The 21,755-nt window shown below is 45.1% G+C and overlaps 1 protein-coding gene across 3 annotated transcripts in view; it reads right to left on the bottom strand.

The window, feature by feature from the left end:
• The window catches only part of MTX3 (metaxin 3), a 67,220-nt gene extending 45,736 nt beyond the window's left edge, over window positions 1-21,484 (bottom strand). Inside the window, exons 1-2 of one of the 3 annotated variants that reach the window (XM_063963481.1) lie at window positions 21,156-21,484; window positions 404-473 (exon numbers count right to left, since the gene is read on the bottom strand). In XM_063963481.1, the coding sequence (XP_063819551.1) occupies window positions 404-473; window positions 21,156-21,332 (247 nt within the window). In that variant the 5' untranslated portion in view covers window positions 21,333-21,484. The other 2 variants (XM_063963490.1, XM_063963484.1) reach the window with 2 other exon arrangements.
• Between the last annotated feature and the right edge of the window lie 271 nt (window positions 21,485-21,755).

Here is a 21,755-nt window from a genome sequence, read left to right as displayed (position 1 = left end):
CCACTGGCCAGATATTAGCATTGCACACACAAACCAGCGCAACCACTGATGAGTTGTTATAATCCAAGCTTTAGCGGAAGGTATGGTGGCTACATAATGCGGTCATAGGTTATATATAACGTGTGCTAGCAACACACTGCAGACTAGAGAGCTGGTTTTTATAGATTCACCAGGGAGCCTCCAAAATATTAATCTGCCCTTATTTGGAACCCAAAAGCAGTACACAGCTGTACACCATAGAGCAAAGTCTCACAGCAAAATGGCACTTGGGACAACCCAGAATGAATTAACCCCTTGCTAGTTAGACACCACTCATGTCACTAAATACATTGCATGCTAAATTATAGTAATCTCTCTTTGAAATACTGTAAAATACCATCCACATTTAGAGGGTAAGACATACCTCGAGGACATGCCCAGGTATAATCCACAGGATTTAATTTCAGGGGTGCACCAACAAATCTTGCATATGTCTAAAAAATACAAAAATGACAGAGGTAAGAAAGCATGGCAATGGTGCAAACACGTATTACATATGATGATTTCCCATGTGCCATTAGCTAAATATATGGAAATCCAGCATTTTGATCAGAGGTTTGGACTACTATCTGCATACTGGTATCCGTTTGGATGGTTGACCATGTTATGGTCGACAGTCATTAGGACGACAACTATTGGTTGACATTGACATAGTCGACATGGACAACACATGAACATGGACGACGCTTGAAAGGTCGACATAAGTTTTTCAATTTTTTTTCTTTTGGGGAACTTTTCCATACTTTACGATCCACATGGACTACGATTGGGAACGGTAATCTGTGCCGAGCGCAGCGGTGGCGGAGCGAGGCACCTTGCCCGAAGCATGGCGAGCGAAGTGAGCCATGCGAGGGGACACGGTGCACTAACTGGGGTTCCCGGTCACTTTACGCAAAAAACGACACCAAAAACAGTACAAACAAAAAGTCATGTCGACCTTTTCATGTGTCGACCATTTGTCCATGTCGACCATGCCAATGTCGACCAATAGTGGTCGACCTAATGACTGTCGACCATAACATGGTCGACCATTCATACCGGAACCCTGCATACTATGGTTGGTCAAAGAGTGACATGACAAATGAAAGCCTCAATTAACCATGAAATTATATGGCATCACAATTATTTATTATACTTGCATATTGGACCCGATTCTCTCTGCTTCCCAACCTTCCACGCTAACCCAGGTTGTACTTTTTCAGTCCCTACTCTCCATCCCCTGCAGTGGGTGCCGTTGGGGGTAGGGGCGGGGGGGGAGGCATCCAGTGATGCTGCCATGGCTACATGGTATGCAATACCTCGTGTTGTACATGTAGGGTTACTTCTACAAAATTTTATAGGGCCACTTTTAGTTCCCAGTCCGCCGCTGGTCTGAGACACAACTGCAGCAAAAGACGCAAGGAAGGCCGCAATTGTGTATAATCAGGCCCTATGAGGGATCCCGCCCCCCTCATCAGACCGCACCCCAATTAGGGCTGCTTCCATAATTTTCCTGGGCTGGTTTTCCATCCCAAAACGCCCCTGTCTCTGCGGCAGTGACCATCAAGACATCAGAATCCAACTAACCTACCAGTATGCTTTTGGATTGTGGAAGAATACCCACGCAACAACACGAGCCTGATGAAAGAACCAAAGTAAAGTGTTCTGAAACGCTGACTACCTAAGTTTGGAGTGTAACTTTATCTTTGTTAAGCTGTCCAGAGTGTGTTTGTATTGTACATTATTGTTATTATAATGGATTGATACATATACACAGTGCATCCAGAAAGTATTAACAGCGCTTCAGTTTTTCCACATTTTGTTATGTTACAGTCTTATTCCAAGATGGAATAAATAAATTTTTTCCTTCAAAATTCCATTTTTTTTTTATTTTAAATAAATTTGCATAAATCTAAAAAACGTTGTCTTTATGGAGTATTGTGTGTAGAATTTGGAGGGAAAAAATGAATGTATTCCATTTTGGAATAAGGCTGTAACCTAACAAAATGTGGAAAAAGTGAAGCGCTGTGAATACTTTCCGGATGGTGTGTGTTTTGTGTGGTCCTGACGATGGGGTGATAGCCCCAAAACATTGATATTTCAATACAAGTTCATTTTGCTTATGAAAAATGTTCCCAGTGCCGTCTTTGTGGTGAAGTGTGTTTTATGACGGACAGGCACTGTGACATTGGAGTGGAGTGCCGACTGTGATTGTCAGTGTGTGTGTGTGTGTGTGTGTGTGTGTGTGTGTGTGTGTGTGTGTGTGTGTGTGTGTGTGTGTGTGTGTGTGTGTGTATGTATGTATGTATGTATGTATGTATATACATATATATATATATATATATATATATATATATATATATATATACACACACACACACACACACAAACAAATATAGAAAACCACAGCACTCACCACCCCAGAAGCGGGGTGCAGTGTCTGCACTCACCACTCATAGGGTGGGGTGCATGCAGCCCATGGCCACCTACCCAAACCTGTGTCAGCTGCTCCTTAGTAATTTATCGGCTGTGTCAGGTGACTAGTATGCCTTTAAAAGCCACAAGATATGTGGCAGGCATACATTAAACTTAGTGGGCATATTTGCAGTTATATTATATGTGATACAGTTGCCAGGTTTTAATTCTTAAGGCTTTGTGGTAGTGTAGGACCTGCATGAAGGTGGGGTACCTTGGCGAGCAGGTATGCAGGCTTCCGTGCATTGGCCAATTCACTAACTAAACCCCCATCATTTATTTATTGATGTTGTGAGGACAAAGTGAGCTTGCTATGGGGAGTGCTGAATGCTCTATTTTTTTATATATATATATATATATATATATAGATCCAACAAACGGTAGCACTCACATCCTCATAGTATGCAAACGCTGGGGTGTCCACTCGAATACCACGGTATCCAAATATGTAGATAAAAATCAGAGGGGGCACTCTCCAGACTTTTTTTACTATAAACAACTGTTCATTTATTAATGGTATACTTTACATAATCAGCATAATGACAAGAATTTCCTCAAGCGCTTTCGACCCAAACAAGGGCCTTCCTCAGGAGGCACTGTACATCAATCACAGCTTCCAACATCCATGAGCAGAAATCCAGACATCCAGCAATAACGCTGATCCTGCCTGACTGGCCCTAAATACCCTCACCACTTGAAAAACGGCACCAAAAGGCATTATGATGTCATCAAACAGGGACAAAGCTTCTCCTCAATGAAAAACCACCCATTCAAAGGATAAAGAACACCACACTCGCCCCTATCAGGTAGCACAAACAGCCAAACTCACAATCAGCAAGTAGGAGACGATGTGGCCGCCGCAACCCATCTCTGACACCCGCCGAGTCCCGGAGCGGAGCACTTCCGGTCCGTGGAACGCAAACGTCACACGGCCGTAAGTGCCCACCCAGAACGCAAACAGGAAGTCAGACACTAGTTCCCATACAAAGAGGTTATAATTTAAATACAACCAAAGGACATCATAAGTAGGCGGACTGTCATTCCGATTTATCAGCCCTATAAATCACACCCATATTGGGCAAGTGTGCAAAGCAAATGCAAGTGGCCATATGCATATAAAGTGCACGACCGAGGGTAGTAGAGCCAGGCAGGGCAGTATTAAACAATCCCCAATAAACCCTCATCCCTCCAAAATTAGCTAGATCCCCAGAGTGCAATGGTCAAACGACACCGAACGTTATATACAAACCAAGTTCTAAAGTATTATATCGCTATTCATTTAAATCGGTTCAGCGCATCCCTATTGCACCCTGAAGATCAAAGCAAAAAACACACAATATATATAATACAGAAAATACATATACCAGACAGACAACATTAAAAAGTGCATCGGGCAAGGAAAAAACCTAGATTTCACTAAACTAGTTTAGCGTAAGAATACGTTTAACGGGTTCGACTCATTCAGACCATTGGGTGTCACTGAGCCCAATCTATGTATCCACCTTGCTTCTAGCTTTCTTAAGAGAAGTGAACGATCACCCCCTCTATTAGGGACGGGGACCCAATCAATGATTCTGCATTTCAAGGATGCCACTTGATGTCCTTCATTTAGGAAATGCTGGGCCACCCAGAGGCGGAACTACCGGCAGTGCAAGCAGTGCGTTGCACTGGGGCCCGCCTCTGTCCAGGGGCCCAAGCATGTAATAAATCAAACTGACTCATAACATGCCGCTGTGCGCTGCGGGCAACCGCTGCCCGCAGCGCACAGCCGCCCACAGAGGAGAAGAGCAGCGGCACGGACGGGGGAAGGAGGAGGACGGAGGTGGAGGAGGGAGCCGCAGCAGCGCTTTGTTACTGGTGGAGGCGCTGCTGCCCCTCTGCTTCACTATAGGCTGTCTTCCGAGAACAGCCTATAGTGAAGCAGGGAGGCAGCAGCAGCAGCGCCTCCAATAACACAGCGCTGCTGCGGCTCCCTCCTCCACCTCGTCTACTGCCCGGGAATCGTCAAGCTGCACGAGGAGCCTGAGCCAGTGGAGAGGGTAAGTATGATTCTACTTTCTTTCTTTCTCTTTATTTCTTTCTTTCTTTCTGTCTCTTTCTTTATTTCTTTCTGTCTCTTTCTTTCTTTATTTGTTGGGACTGCCTGCCGCTATGTGTAAAAATGGGGGACTGCCTACCGCTATGTGTAAAAATGGGGGACTGCCTGCCGCAATGTGTAAAAATGGGGGACTGCCTGCCGCTATGTGTAAAAATGGGGGACTGCCTGCCGCAATGTGTAAAAATGGGGGACTGCCTACCGCTATGTGTAAAAATGGGGGACTGCCTGCCGCTATGTGTAAAAATGGGGGACTGCCTGCCGCAATGTGTAAAAAGGGGGGACTGCCTGCCGCAATGTGTAAAAAGGGGGGACTGCCTGCCGCAATGTGTAAAAATGGGGAATCTGCCTGCCGCTATGTGTAAAAACGGGGGACTGCCTGCCGCAACGTGTAAAAAGGGGGAATCTGCCTTCCGTAATGTGTAACAAGAGCACGCTGTCTGCCGTAATGTGTAACAAGGGCACGCTGTCTGCCGTAATGTGTAACAAGGGCACGCTGTCTGCCGTAATGTGTAAAAAGTGTATGTTGTCTGCCGTTATGTGTAAAAAGTGTACGCTGTCTGCCGTAATGTGTAAAAAGGGGACGCTGTCTGCCGTAATGTGTAAAAAGGGGGACGCTGTCTGCCGTTGTGTGTAAAAAGTGTACGCTGGCTGCCGCTATGTTTAACACGGGCACGCTGTCTGCCGTTATGTGTAAAAAGTGTACGCTGTCTGCCGTAATGTGTAAAAAGTGCACGCTGTCTGCCGCTATGTGTAACAAGGGCACGCTGTCTGCCGCTATGTGTAACAAGGGCACGCTGTCTGCCGCTATGTGTAACAAGGGCACGCTGTCTGCCGCTATGTGTAACAAGGGCACGCTGTCTGCCGCTATGTGTAACAAGGGCACGCTGTCTGCCGCTATGTGTAACAAGGGCACGCTGTCTGCCGCTATGTGTAACAAGGGCACGCTGTCTGCCGCTATGTGTAACAAGGGCACGCTGTCTGCCGTTATGTGTAAAAAGGGGACGCTGTCTGCCGTAATGTGTAAAAAGAGGAATCTGTTCGCTGTAAGGTGTAAAAGGGTCTCTACCTGGTGTAGTGGTGCTACTGTGCGGCGTAATTTGAAGACTGGAGACTACTGTGCACCATTTTAGGAATTGGTATTATTTTGTGGCCACACCCCTTCCCCGCGAAGCCACGCCACTATGTATTTTTGCGCGCGCCTACGGCGCGCACTGCCCCTGTTTTGCATGCAGGGGTGGGGCTCCGATGCCGTTTCTTGTACACAGTGCTAAAATGTCTAGTTACGGCACTGTTGCTAGGTATCCATTTCTCTTGCCCTGAGCAGGTCCCCCTCACCAGATCCTCTCCAGGGGTGAGGGGGTGGGCTTGGATGGGATGGGGGGGGGGGGGGGGGGGGGCAAAGCATTTTGTCGCACCTGGGCCCACCGCTTGCTAGTTCCGCCACTGGGGCCACCGGTTTGTCAGTGCAACCTGTTTGCAGCGCTTGATGAATTGAGCTACGATGGTTTGCCATCCGCTCTCTGAACGAACAGGTGGTCATCCCCACATACGGAAGTCCACAAGGACATAGTAGCATATAGATGACATGATCCATCCGACAATGTAATCGGTATCGAATAGTGATTGGTTTTCCACTGAGTGGATGAGGAAACTTCTCACCGACCAACATCGAGCGACATGTCACACAACCCAGGCATTTGACGCAGCCTTTTCTTGTTTTATTTAGCCAATTATTTTCAGAGCCACCCGTTTGTCTCGCAGGGTGCATCAGCAATTGTTTCAAATTGCGCCCACGTCTATAAGCCAGCATGGGTGGATGTTCAAGTGACTTTTTAAATTTTGGGTCTGAATTCAATATAGGCCAATGCCTCCTTATTGATGCTCTGACAACAGGCGATTTTGCATCAAATTGTGTGACATATCATCCGCGGTTCTTTGGTCGGTTTCGCCTCAGCTATTCTTGATCGTGCTTTTTCCAGGCATTTGTTGATAGTACCTTTACTGTACCCCCTCTGAGTGAAGCGAGCCTTCATCTCCACAATCTGATTCTCAGCAGTGGTTGAATTTGTATTATTCCTCAAGACTCGCATAAATTGCGAGATCGGCAGGCTAGATCTCAAGGATGGTGGATGGTTACTCGTGGCATGCAGAATCGTGTTGCGATCCGTTTCTTTTCTAAATAGTGTAGTCCCTAGGTTAGTGCCATCACGAAAAATGGTCAGGTCCAAGAAGTTAATAGACTTTGTGTCTGAGTGTCCCGTAAACCGTACAGTAGAGTCTAGGTTATTCAAGTATTCTAACATATCATTAAATTCTAGTTCGGTACCGTCCCACAGCATAAAAACATCATCTATGAAACGTTTATAGTATACAATCTTGTTGCCGTACTTTGGCATGATATTCAACGTTTCGTACTCATGCATAAATATACCCGCATATATAGGGGCCACATTAGAGCCCATGGCTGTCCCCGAGCACTGCATATAGTACTCTCCTTGGTACATAAAGTGATTATTAGTCAAAATAATCTCTAAGAATTCCAAGATGCAGTCAATGGGGATCGTGGTTATGCCAGTTGAGGTAAGTAGATTCTTCACAGCCTCCAAACCTAACCTATGCGGAATGATAGTATATAACGACGATACATCAAGTGTTGCAAGCAACACATCCTCCTTAATCTCCCCAAGGTCCATAACCTTAGTCAGAAAATCACCAGTGTCTCTAAGGTAGCTCGGTATATATGGTATTAATTCTTGTAAAAAACCATCCACAGAGATAATAGGTCTGCCCGGAGGGTTGACCATGGATTTATGGACCTTGGGGAGTGTATAAAGCATAGGACAAATTGGGAAGTCAACCTTCAAATAGGACGACATCTGCTCAGTCAACCACCCCAGGTTTACTGATCTATCAATCAACGTGTCAACCCTTCTTTTCACAAGAGGCATAGGGTTATGCCCACATTTGGAGTAAGTCTCGGGATCTGCAAGTTGGCGCCTGACCTCAGTGTCATAATCAACGAAGTTCTGAACCACCACGGCACCGCCTTTATCAGCGGGCCGGATAACAATTTTATCGTTATTTCTTAAAGATCTCAAGGCTGTACGTTGGTCAGGCGTCAAATTCGCGAACCCCTTAGATGTGTTGTTTCTAAAGTCATTTTCGGTCATCCTTAAAAAAGTCCGAATACTGGGACTAGATGAGGGGGGATCAAACAAGCTAGGTTTTTTAAGTATTTTGGGATCAATCAAATCCCCACCATCTTTCATACTTTTATCCCCAAAAAACTCACGTAGTCTCAGTTTTCGCCCAAACTTATAATGATCAACCGCTAGATTAAAATCATCATGTCTGGAGGTAGGTACAAAGGATAGACCTAACGACAAGAGTGAGGTCTCCCCTTTGGTCAAAACGTGGTCCGATAGGTTAAATATGCTATCTAGTCCTTCTTCCTCCTCGCTCTTCTTTTTGAAGCTGCCCCTCCTTGGGTGGGGTCTTCTAGATCTTCTGGGTCTCTTGTAGGGGGTACTCGCGTACCCCTCCCTAAAAAACCGCTCGGTGGTCGAGCTCCCCTAGCTTCAGAGTCTGAGGTTGAAGAGTCACTACTTTGTTGAGATCTATTGTAATAGGGTCTGTTTTGTCTAAAACGTCTGGTCACACCTGATCCACCTGTTAGCCACCTATAGACTTGGTGGGTGGTGTAATCCTGGTTGACAGTCTGCAATTTTTTCCTCTTGAAAGTCACCAGTTGGTCTTTAAAAGCATCCAGCTGGGATTGCAGTTTGTCACACCAGGAGTCCGATTTATCTGATTTAAGGGTCTGTAGATAGTTCTTTTCAAAGATCTCAATCTCTTCCCTAATTTTAACCAATTCTATCCCCACCTCCTCGATAACCAGTAGGATTAGGTCAAGCGAGCATTTATTTAAAACGCCACACCATTTACTGCAAAATGCTGCATTAGTTCTACCGATGGTGGGAGTATTGCTCACCCGAAATCCACGTGGTATACGTTTTGACCGGTGGTATTCGGAGAGGAATTGGCCGTGAAGTGTGAGTTCAACCTCTCTACGCTTTAAACGTAATACCTTATGGAATAGATCAATTGGTTTTTCTGCTGGTAGACTAGTGAACTCAAAATGATGGAAGTACACTTTCTCGGCATCATCGTCTGTTAGTGATACCAACTGATTTTCCGCCGCAAACAGTAAACCCTCATCAAAACCTGCGGATCCAGATTGAGACATCCCTCCAGATACTAAGTACACTCCACAATGCTAATCATTCAATACAACATGAGCCGAGTGTTAATATCACATAAGACACACAACAAGCTAGTGGGACGGTACCAACACTACTATGCCCGATGCACAAAAAACAAAAAGTAAAAACATATTAAATTAAATGTAAAAAGGTATTCAAGGGGGAATACCAACTGCATAGGACCAGAGATTACTGACCACAAATGTCCAGAAAACCTTTTTGATCAAACTACAGTTCCAGAAACAATAAACGATGGGTGACTAACCAGGAGATGATTCATATTCAAAAAACCACGTCCTTATGTAGATCCAACAAACGGTAGCACTCACATCCTCATAGTATGCAAACGCTGGGGTGTCCACTCGAATACCACGGTATCCAAATATGTAGATAAAAATCAGAGGGGGCACTCTCCAGACTTTTTTACTATAAACAACTGTTCATTTATTAATGGTATACTTTACATAATCAGCATAATGACAAGAATTTCCTCAAGCGCTTTCGACCCAAACAAGGGCCTTCCTCAGGAGGCACTGTACATCAATCACAGCTTCCAACATCCATGAGCAGAAATCCAGACATCCAGCAATAACGCTGATCCTGCCTGACTGGCCCCAAATACCCTCACCACTTGACGCCAAAAGGCATTATGATGTCATCAAACAGGGACAAAGCTTCTCCTCAATGAAAAACCACCCATTCAAAGGATAAAGAACACCACACTCGCCCTTATCAGGGAGCACAAACAGCCAAACTCACAATCAGCAAGTAGGAGACGATGGGGCCGCCGCAACCCATCTCTGACACCCGCCGAGTCCCGAATGCAATCAATGATTCTGCATTTCAAGGATGCCACTTGATGTCCTTCATTTAGGAAATGAACATCCACCCATGCTGGCTTATAGACGTGGGCGCAATTTGAAACAATTGCTGATGCACCCTGCGAGACAAACGGGTGGCTCTGAAAATAATTGGCTAAATAAAACAAGAAAAGGCTGCGTCAAATGCCTGGGTTGTGTGACATGTCGCTCGATGTTGGTCGGTGAGAAGTTTCCTCATCCACTCAGTGGAAAACCAATCACTATTCGATACCGATTACATTGTCGGATGGATCATGTCATCTATATGCTACTATGTCCTTGTGGACTTCCGTATGTGGGGATGACCACCTGTTCGTTCAGAGAGCGGATGGCAAACCATCGTAGCTCAATTCATCAAGCGCTGCAAACAGGTCGCACTGACAAACCGGTGGCCCAGCATTTCCTAAATGAAGGACATCAAGTGGCATCCTTGAAATGCAGAATCATTGATTGGGTCCCCGTCCCTAATAGAGGGGGTGATCGTTCACTTCTCTTAAGAAAGCTAGAAGCAAGGTGGATACATAGATTGGGCTCAGTGACACCCAATGGTCTGAATGAGTCGAACCCGTTAAACGTATTCTTACGCTAAACTAGTTTAGTGAAATCTAGGTTTTTTCCTTGCCCGATGCACTTTTTAATGTTGTCTGTCTGGTATATGTATTTTCTGTATTATATATATTGTGTGTTTTTTGCTTTGATCTTCAGGGTGCAATAGGGATGCGCTGAACCGATTTAAATGAATAGCGATATAATACTTTAGAACTTGGTTTGTATATAACGTTCGGTGTCGTTTGACCATTGCACTCTGGGGATCTAGCTAATTTTGGAGGGATGAGGGTTTATTGGGGATTGTTTAATACTGCCCTGCCTGGCTCTACTACCCTCGGTCGTGCACTTTATATGCATATGGCCACTTGCATTTGCTTTGCACACTTGCCCAATATGGGTGTGATTTATAGGGCTGATAAATCGGAATGACAGTCCACCTACTTATGATGTCCTTTGGTTGTATTTAAATTATAACCTCTTTGTATGGGAACTAGTGTCTGACTTCCTGTTTGCGTTCCGGGTGGGCACTTCCGGCCGTGTGACGTTTGCGTTCCACGGACCGGAAGTGCTCCGCTCCGGGACTCGGCGGGTGTCAGAGATGGGTTGCGGCGGCCCCATCGTCTCCTACTTGCTGATTGTGAGTTTGGCTGTTTGTGCTACCTGATAGGGGCGAGTGTGGTGTTCTTTATCCTTTGAATGGGTGGTTTTTCATTGAGGAGAAGCTTTGTCCCTGTTTGATGACATCATAATGCCTTTTGGCGCCGTTTTTCAAGTGGTGAGGGTATTTAGGGCCAGTCAGGCAGGATCAGCGTTATTGCTGGATGTCTGGATTTCTGCTCATGGATGTTGGAAGCTGTGATTGATGTACAGTGCCTCCTGAGGAAGGCCCTTGTTTGGGTCGAAAGCGCTTGAGGAAATTCTTGTCATTATGCTGATTATGTAAAGTATACCATTAATAAATGAACAGTTGTTTATAGTAAAAAAGTCTGGAGAGTGCCCCCTCTGATTTTTATCTACATATTTGGATACCGTGGTATTCGAGTGGACACCCCAGCGTTTGCATACTATGAGGATGTGAGTGCTACCGTTTGTTGGATCTACATAAGGACGTGGTTTTTTGAATATGAATCATCTCCTGGTTAGTCACCCATCGTTTATTGTTTCTGGAACTGTAGTTTGATCAAAAAGGTTTTCTGGACATTTGTGGTCAGTAATCTCTGGTCCTATGCAGTTGGTATTCCCCATTGAATACCTTTTTACATTTAATTTAATATGTTTTTACTTTTTGTTTTTTGTGCATCGGGCATAGTAGTGTTGGTACCGTCCCACTAGCTTGTTGTGTGTCTTATGTGATATTAACACTCGGCTCATGTTGTATTGAATGATTAGCATTGTGGAGTGTACTTAGTATCTGGAGGGATGTCTCAATCTGGATCCGCAGGTTTTGATGAGGGTTTACTGTTTGCGGCGGAAAATCAGTTGGTATCACTAACAGACGATGATGCCGAGAAAGTGTACTTCTATCATTTTGAGTTCACTAGTCTACCAGCAGAAAAACCAATTGATCTATTCCATAAGGTATTACGTTTAAAGCGTAGAGAGGTTGAACTCACACTTCACGGCCAATTCCTCTCCGAATACCACCGGTCAAAACGTATACCACGTGGATTTCGGGTGAGCAATACTCCCACCATCGGTAGAACTAATGCAGCATTTTGCAGTAAATGGTGTGGCGTTTTAAATAAATGCTCGCTTGACCTAATCCTACTGGTTATCGAGGAGGTGGGGATAGAATTGGTTAAAATTAGGGAAGAGATTGAGATCTTTGAAAAGAACTATCTACAGACCCTTAAATCAGATAAATCGGACTCCTGGTGTGACAAACTGCAATCCCAGCTGGATGCTTTTAAAGACCAACTGGTGACTTTCAAGAGGAAAAAATTGCAGACTGTCAACCAGGATTACACCACCCACCAAGTCTATAGGTGGCTAACAGGTGGATCAGGTGTGACCAGACGTTTTAGACAAAACAGACCCTATTACAATAGATCTCAACAAAGTAGTGACTCTTCAACCTCACACTCAGCCTCAGACTCTGAAGCTAGGGGAGCTCGACCACCGAGCGGTTTTTTAGGGAGGGGTACGCGAGTACCCCCTACAAGAGACCCAGAAGATCTAGAAGACCCCACCCAAGGAGGGGCAGCTTCAAAAAGAAGAGCGAGGAGGAAGAAGGACTAGATAGGTTAAATATGCTATCGGACCACGTTTTGACCAAAGGGGAGACCTCACTCTTGTCGTTAGGTCTATCCTTTGTACCTACCTCCAGACATGATGATTTTAACCTAGCGGTTGATCATTATAAGTTTGGGCGAAAACTGAGACTACGTGAGTTTTTTGGGGATAAAAGTATGAAAGATGGTGGGGATTTGATTGATCCCAAAATACTTAAAAAACCTAGCTTGTTTGATCCCCCCTCATCTAGTCCCAGTATTCAGACTTTTTTAAGGATGACCGAAAATGACTTTAGAAACAACACATCTAAGGGGTTCGCGAATTTGACGCCTGACCAACGTACAGCCTTGAGATCTTTAAGAAATAACGATAAAATTGTTATCCGGCCCGCTGATAAAGGCGGTGCCGTGGTGGTTCAGAACTTCGTTGATTATGACACTGAGGTCAGGCGCCAACTTGCAGATCCCGAGACTTACTCCAAATGTGGGCATAACCCTATGCCTCTTGTGAAAAGAAGGGTTGACACGTTGATTGATAGATCAGTAAACCTGGGGTGGTTGACTGAGCAGATGTCGTCCTATTTGAAGGTTGACTTCCCAATTTGTCCTATGCTTTATACACTCCCCAAGGTCCATAAATCCATGGTCAACCCTCCGGGCAGACCTATTATCTCTGCCAGGGGGTCCCTCCTACAACCTCTAGCTATGTTTGTGGATGGTTTTTTACAAGAATTAATACCATATATACCGAGCTACCTTAGAGACACTGGTGATTTTCTGACTAAGGTTATGGACCTTGGGGAGATTAAGGAGGATGTGTTGCTTGCAACACTTGATGTATCGTCGTTATATACTATCATTCCGCATAGGTTAGGTTTGGAGGCTGTGAAGAATCTACTTACCTCAACTGGCATAACCACGATCCCCATTGACTGCATCTTGGAATTCTTAGAGATTATTTGACTAATAATCACTTTAAGTACCAAGGAGAGTACTATATGCAGTGCTCGGGGACAGCCATGGGCTCTAATGTGGCCCCTATATATGCGGGTATATTTATGCATGAGTACGAAACGTTGAATATCATGCCAAAGTACGGCAACAAGATTGTATACTATAAACGTTTCATAGATGATGTTTTTATGCTGTGGGACGGTACCGAACTAGAATTTAATGATATGTTAGAATACTTGAATAACCTAGACTCTACTGTACGGTTTACGGGACACTCAGACACAAAGTCTATTAACTTCTTGGACTTGACCATTTTTCGTGATGGCACTAACCTAGGGACTACACTATTTAGAAAAGAAACGGATCGCAATACGATTCTGCATGCCACGAGTAACCATCCACCATCCTTGAGATCTAGCCTGCCGATCTCGCAATTTATGCGAGTCTTGAGGAATAATACAAATTCAACCACTGCTGAGAATCAGATTGTGGAGATGAAGGCTCGCTTCACTCAGAGGGGGTACAGTAAAGGTACTATCAACAAATGCCTGGAAAAAGCACGATCAAGAATAGCTGAGGCGAAACCGACCAAAGAACCGCGGATGATATATGTCACACAATTTGATGCAAAATCGCCTGTTGTCAGAGCATCAATAAGGAGGCATTGGCCTATATTGAATTCAGACCCAAAATTTAAAAAGTCACTTGAACATCCACCCATGCTGGCTTATAGACGTGGGCGCAATTTGAAACAATTGCTGATGCACCCTGCGAGACAAACGGGTGGCTCTGAAAATAATTGGCTAAATAAAACAAGAAAAGGCTGCGTCAAATGCCTGGGTTGTGTGACATGTCGCTCGATGTTGGTCGGTGAGAAGTTTCCTCATCCACTCAGTGGAAAACCAATCACTATTCGATACCGATTACATTGTCGGATGGATTATGTCATCTATATGCTACTATGTCCTTGTGGACTTCCGTATGTGGGGATGACCACCTGTTCATTCAGAGAGCGGATGGCAAACCATCGTAGCTCAATTCATCAAGCGCTGCAAACAGGTCGCACTGACAAACTGGTGGCCCAGCATTTCCTAAATGAAGGACATCAAGTGGCATCCTTGAAATGCAGAATCATTGATTGGGTCCCCGTCCCTAATAGAGGGGGTGATCGTTCACTTCTCTTAAGAAAGCTAGAAGCAAGGTGGATACATAGATTGGGCTCAGTGACACCCAATGGTCTGAATGAGTCGAACCCGTTAAACGTATTCTTACGCTAAACTAGTTTAGTGAAATCTAGGTTTTTTTCCTTGCCCGATGCACTTTTTAATGTTGTCTGTCTGGTATATGTATTTTCTGTATTATATATATTGTGTGTTTTTTGCTTTGATCTTCAGGGTGCAATAGGGATGCGCTGAACCGATTTAAATGAATAGCGATATAATACTTTAGAACTTTGTTTGTATATAACGTTCGGTGTCGTTTGACCATTGCACTCTGGGGATCTAGCTAATTTTGGAGGGATGAGGGTTTATTGGGGATTGTTTAATACTGCCCTGCCTGGCTCTACTACCCTCGGTCGTGCACTTTATATGCATATGGCCACTTGCATTTGCTTTGCACACTTGCCCAATATGGGTGTTATTTATAGGGCTGATAAATCGGAATGACAGTCCGCCTACTTATGATGTCCTTTGGTTGTATTTAAATTATAACCTCTTTGTATGGGAACTAGTGTCTGACTTCCTGTTTGCGTTCCGGGTGGGCACTTCCGGCCGTGTGACGTTTACGTTCCACGGACCGGAAGTGCTCCGCTCCGGGACTCGGCGGGTGTCAGAGATGGGTTGCGGCGGCCCCATCGTCTCCTACTTGCTGATTGTGAGTTTGGCTGTTTGTGCTCCCTGATAGGGGCGAGTGTGGTGTTCTTTATCCTTTGAATGGGTGGTTTTTCATTGAGGAGAAGCTTTGTCCCTGTTTGATGACATCATAATGCCTTTTGGCGCCGTTTTTCAAGTGGTGAGGGTATTTAGGGCCAGTCAGGCAGGATCAGCGTTATTGCTGGATGTCTGGATTTCTGCTCATGGATGTTGGAAGCTGTGATTGATGTACAGTGCCTCCTGAGGAAGGCCCTTGTTTGGGTCGAAAGCGCTTGAGGAAATTCTTGTCATTATGCTGATTATGTAAAGTATACCATTAATAAATGAACAGTTGTTTATAGTAAAAAAGTCTGGAGAGTGCCCCCTCTGATTTATATATATATATATATATATATATATATATATATATATATATATATATATATATATTTTATTTTATTTTTTTCTCCTTAAAACGGGCGGCACTCAGAGACTTGCAAACAATTGTTTAAGTGCAAAAAAAGCCCCACCGGGCTGCTTTAATGGTGACGTTTCGGGGTATTACTCCCCTTCCTCAGACTGATGTTGTGAGGACAAGTGAGCTTGCTATGGGGAGTGCTGAATTCTCTATTTATATATATACATACATACATACATACATACATACATACATATACACACACACACACACACACACACACATATATGTATATACACACACATTATATATATATATATATATATATATATATATATACACACATACACACACATACATACATACATACATACACACACACACACCTTTAGCCTCATTATACAAATAAAATGATGTTAGAAAACCTGAATAATCCACAGCAAAACAAAACAATTATATATGCTACTGCAAAGCTTAACTCAGACAATCTCTCCAATATCTACACTGCAAGACTGTGAGATGAGGAAATAAACTCAACAAAGCACAGGAGAGCTGTCTGGCAGTGCTCAATGTCATTTCTAGGACCAAAGTCATACTCCCTGTTCTGTGGAATAATCTACAGCAGGCATCACCTCTGATCATAAACACACGTTAATTATAGACTACTGTATGCTAAAAAAGTACATTGCTGGAAACTGCACAAAGCACTAATACTGGATTTAAATTTCTCATAAATGTAGAACTTCAGGTTTCAACTAGTCACACAGATGCAAGACATAGAACTTTACCAGCAGTAAAAGTGTTCTACACACATGACTTCCCTATAGAAAAAAAAAAAAATACTGGAAGAAACCTGCAGGCTCCAAAGAGTCAAATCGTTAGCAGTCAGCGTGCCAAAAGTCTGCAATGTGTTTTTCCATTGACTTGTCCACGCATCCTGACTGTAACTCTAACCCTAAAATTGGTTGTCGGCATTCACAATGTCATTCACATTCTGACAATGTTGACACGTTGTCACGTTAATGCCCAGATTTACCTAACCTTGGAGAGTTGGTGATAAACAGCACAGTGACAAAGTACCAGACAAATACCTGCTAACTGTAATTATTCAAACCCAGCCTGTAATATGGAAGTTAGGAGCTGATTGGCTGGTGCTTTATCACTCTCCAAGGCTTGCTAAATTGACCCGAGTGTTAAGACCACGTGGACAAGCTTAACGTATGTAATAATATTAATATTAATTTGCATTAATCCAATGGAAAACTTACCCAGTTGAGCATTTGTACTCTACTCTATACTTTGTAAGAGACTGGTAAAGCATAGAGACCATTATTATTCTCATAAGCAAGTCTGATTTCTCTATAAATGTACTGAGCACGCAAGGAAGCAATCATAAGCTGCAATGGAATAGTGGTTCACAAAATTTGCCAGAACACCGGCATACTTGTCTAAGAACTGTCTGCATCCATCTATTATTGGATTTACTGGACACTGGAGGCTGAGCATCACAGGAGATGTCCTTAGTGTGCTGTATATAAGAACTGGGTGCTCTCCTGGCATTCAGTACAAACTGCTACTCATGCACAATCCTTGCACAAGTCTGGCCTCTGTCACACATCACACTGAGCTTGTATCAACATCTCGAGCTTAATTAACCCAAAAACCTGTTACCAAAGCAAATTGAACACATGCCAACAGCATTACCAATAGCTACATTACCAATGACTTACAGTGTAATTAAAACCGTATGTATCCAATGTACACTACTGCTTAATAGGCCCTAGCATACAAAATGCAAAAGGTCTGTATTAAGCAACTACTGCACCTATGGAACAGCAGTATAAGGTGTATGTATGTATGTATGTATGTATGTATGAAGACTAAACATTCTCATCATTTCAGTCTCCCCATAAGTGCTTTACTGTCACTGCTGTTTGTTTATTCAAGCTGATAATTACCTGCTAGTATTAGGGACCATCGTTTGCTGGGTCACTAGGTGTGGCAGCCAGCTTTGCCTATTTCCCCTCATCTATCTCCGACAGCCTTATCCCGTCTCTACTCTCTGGTATTGCAGGAGTACACCTGTGCTGTGCTATGCTGTCAGTGTACACTTGCTGACCACACTCTCTGCAACAGTCTTATCCCGGTTCTGCTCCTATTAGCCTCAGTGCTACTACTTCAAATCTGTCAATGGCACTACCATCTAACCTAAACTTACAGCACTGGAGTGACCTATACCCCTTTCAGACTGATAGAGCCGGGTCACACCCGGGAATGTGTTCCAGGACGCATCCCGGGATTGACCCCTTTCAGACTGCACTAAAGGGGGGTACTCACGGGAGAGATGTGTGCTGAACGATCTTAACACAGACCGCTCAGCACACATCTCTCACCCCGCTCAGCACAGCGCGATGTGCTGAGCGAGGGGGAAAGCCGACGGGGGGCCGCTGACTTCACACAATGGTGAAGTGAGCGACCCGCTAGATTGAGCCTGCATGCAGGCTCAATCTAGCACCGGCGATAGCGATGCGCGGGGCCGCGCATCGCTATCGCTGGAGGGCATACACACGGCAGATCCGTGCTTAAAATCTAAGCAATCTAGCAAGATTGCTTAGATTTTAAGCACGGATCTCTCCGTGTGTACCCCCCTTTAGACCTGGGATCGACACGGGACAGCTCCATTCACACAGATCCCGGGAAATCCCTGCAAATGCATATGTATGTCATTAGAAATGGACATTTTTCTGGCCAGCCCCATTCTTTTTACGGTTGTTGTCATGCACCTTCAATAACTGCTTCTTTAGAGTCTTCATTTTATTTACAACTTGCTGTTGTGTACATATGTTGCCTCTGGCTTCAAGAAGCTTTGTAATATTTTTATAAATGACTGCATCCTTCACTGTGCCTGTGATCTGGTTATTAATCTCCTCCTCACCCCTTATGCTGAGCAGCTCTGTCCAGGTCGCCATGACTGTCTCCTCCGCTTCCTGGACGCTTCCCCGGACTCTGGATGATGACATCATCTTTTCTGAGCCCGGGGAAAGCTCCAATGAGAGGCCTTTTAACAGTCCCGGGTACTGAATACCGGGTAGGGCCCATTCACACTACACTGCATCTCGGGACGATCCCAGATTCAACCCTGGTCGAGACCTGGGATATAGTCCCGGGATATTGTTCCTGTACCCTTTCACACTGAGCAATTTCCCGGGTTGATGAGCGTTCATGTGCAATAACTCGGGAAATTTTTGTCAGTCTGAAAGGGGTATTAGTCCTTCACTTTCTCCTTTATCCCACGCGGGAACGTAGGGGAGGGGGTGTATCAAGCATCATATGTACATCCCGCCATTTACTGCAAGCATAGCGCCATTTAGTAACACTGTATGCTTGAAAAAAATCGCAAAGGACAGCTCTCCCAGTAAGAGCTCTCCTTCACAATACAAGGACATCTGTTTTCTATCACATGGACATCTGTGCATGTGTCGTATAACGCGCACGCCGCAGGGACACTGGGAAGGATCCAATTGGATCTCTCTCAGTGCACAATGCAAAGAGAAGCCCATAGGCTTATATTAGCAACAACATCTACAGATGGCCTTGCCTATCAGTTACAAGATACTTTCTGGAGCTTGGTGTATGTGACAAGTGCGGCCAAAACTCCGAAAATAGCATTTCAAGAGGTTTGACGCTTTGATGCACCCCACCCACAGTCTGTTATTCACAAGTTTCTATCAGCTACAGTTATGTAAAATCTCCAGTTTCTATTCTTTCTTCAATGCAGCCAATCTCCTGATCCTACCTGCATTGATTGCACTGTAACCTTCTAAATTGTAATCCACTGACAAGAATGTCACCATCCAGGCAAAGCTGAGGCCTGTCTTATTTGAAACACCTTTTCCAGTCAGTGGGTCAGCGATACTAATCCTGATCACCTGTCCAAACTCTAAACTTCAGATAAAAGCCATATAAGTAACAGCCTCGTCACCCAATATATTTCCAGGACTCAGTGTCCCACAATGTCATCTGCGCCTCCATGTATAGTCACTTTGCCAGGTCTCCAAACCTAGGAGAGATTGGAATCTTTCCACCAATTGATGAAAATTGGGACAACGCAATCAGCTCCAGTAGAGCAGTCACCTGGAGAAATGACAGTTACCCATGGAAGCCGGGCAAATATAAACAAATCAGTCCCACAGCTCCCAACCTAGCACAGCGAGGGCGGGATGTACTACGCTTTGCATTGTGGATGCGATACATTCCGCCGCTTATAACATGCATAGTGGCGTTAATAAAGCCGGTATGCACATACAATTGCGATTCGATATCTCTTCCGAGTCCTCTTGCGCATGTGCTGGCCTACGCGTGATACACAGGGGACACTGGGAGGGATTTGACTGGATCCCTCTCAGGGAAAAATGAGAAAAGTCCACAGGCTTGTATTAGGCAACACCAACTATAGATGGCGTTGCCTACTGGGCACAAGTTCCAGAATATGGCCAAAACTCTGAAACCGGCAGTGACAGCTGTGTGAGAGGGAAATATTTACTATATTTTCTCCTCACTCGGTGGTTCCCAGACTGGGTGCTGTGGGCGGTGATCCAGTCCTAAATAAACAATTTGGGTCAGCATCTCTGCAGATGTCCTTACACAGTCTGCATTACTTATTGCAGTATATTCTCTTCTGTGTCAGGCAAAACTACTTAGTGCAGTGGCAGTGATCACCCTGCTTGGACTGACAGTGTGGGGGCTTAAAAAATAACAAAAAACCACCAGGTCATAGTCAATCAGCAGAGGTGTCCTCACTCCGCAGCTGCCACCAAAATATGTGCAGAGGAAGCAGCCTGGGCATGTGGTTGATGGTCTGATGAGCATATAAATGGCATATGGAGAAGTGTGAGGGCATGTGGGAGGGTCCCGTGAGCATTAGACAGGGCATGCAAGGAGGTCTGAGGGCATGGCCTAGGGGTACCTAGAAGAATCTGCGAAGACTCGTGCTGCCATCTGAGACGTTTGGGAGTCAGTGCACCAGGCATCATCACCAATGTGTGACCTTCATCAGATCACTTTCACTTTGTGTAGATTAATTATTACTCCACAGCAGATCGGAAACATGGCAGCCTGAGGATGGCTCTGCTGTGTGCGCATAGATGCAGTGCGCTGCTCAGGTATTGCACCCTGTAGCAATGTGCAGGGGATGCAGTGCTCTGCTGTCAGTGTACACTGGCTGACCACACCATGCGCTGCAGCCTCCCAGCTCGCCACTGTGGATTGCACGTCGCTTACCAGCACAACGAGACACTCGGGGTGCACGGAGGGTAGTCCCCAATCTCCGCCCCAGAACCTTAGCTCCATCGCGGTGGGAATCCCTGGTGCTGCGGTCAGCTGTAACAGCCGAGCGTCACCGTCAGCCGGGAACTTCCTGCCAGTGCCGGGGACTCACCAGCACCGCCTCTAGAGGCGGGACTCGAGCTTGGCGTCTGTCTGTACATCCCGCACCCCGATACATTCCCCTTCCTCCACCGTGCGCTGTCTGTGACCCCCGGCGCCGGTCTCTAGCAGGGTCCACGGCCACCAGCGGGGGGAGCTCTCTGCCGGTCCCGTCCGTCCCGGGATCCATCTCTGGCACACCTGGGGCACCCACCCAGCTGTCCCCGGGGACCACAGTGACGGGCGCATCCGTTCGCTAAGAGCCTGTGCGTGGTGAGTGCACACTCCCTGTCCGATCCCAGCTGCTGCTGCGGCTGCAGACCCTCCAACATGGCCCATTCCATCAGGCACTCAGTGATTGCAGTCACCTGTCTCACCAACACCGGTGAGCGCAATCCTAGCTTAACCACTTAACTGACGATTTTTCCCTTCAAAAGCGTTAACAACATTGTTTGTTTAAATTTATTTTATTTAATAAAGTTGAAAAAGTATTTTTTTAAATATCTAAACATTATATTATGCACATCTGCAGAACAGATCTCCTCGTCAAAAAGGGGGGACAGGGTGGGACGGCGCAGTTGCATGAAATCTGACCATGCCAGTTAAGTGGAGG

Source organism: Pseudophryne corroboree, chromosome 1 (assembly GCF_028390025.1).
Source record: "Pseudophryne corroboree isolate aPseCor3 chromosome 1, aPseCor3.hap2, whole genome shotgun sequence".
NCBI lineage: Eukaryota > Metazoa > Chordata > Amphibia > Anura > Myobatrachidae > Pseudophryne > Pseudophryne corroboree.
The sequence above is the reverse complement of the archived record's forward strand: the minus strand, read 5'-3'. Positions and strand labels throughout refer to the sequence as shown.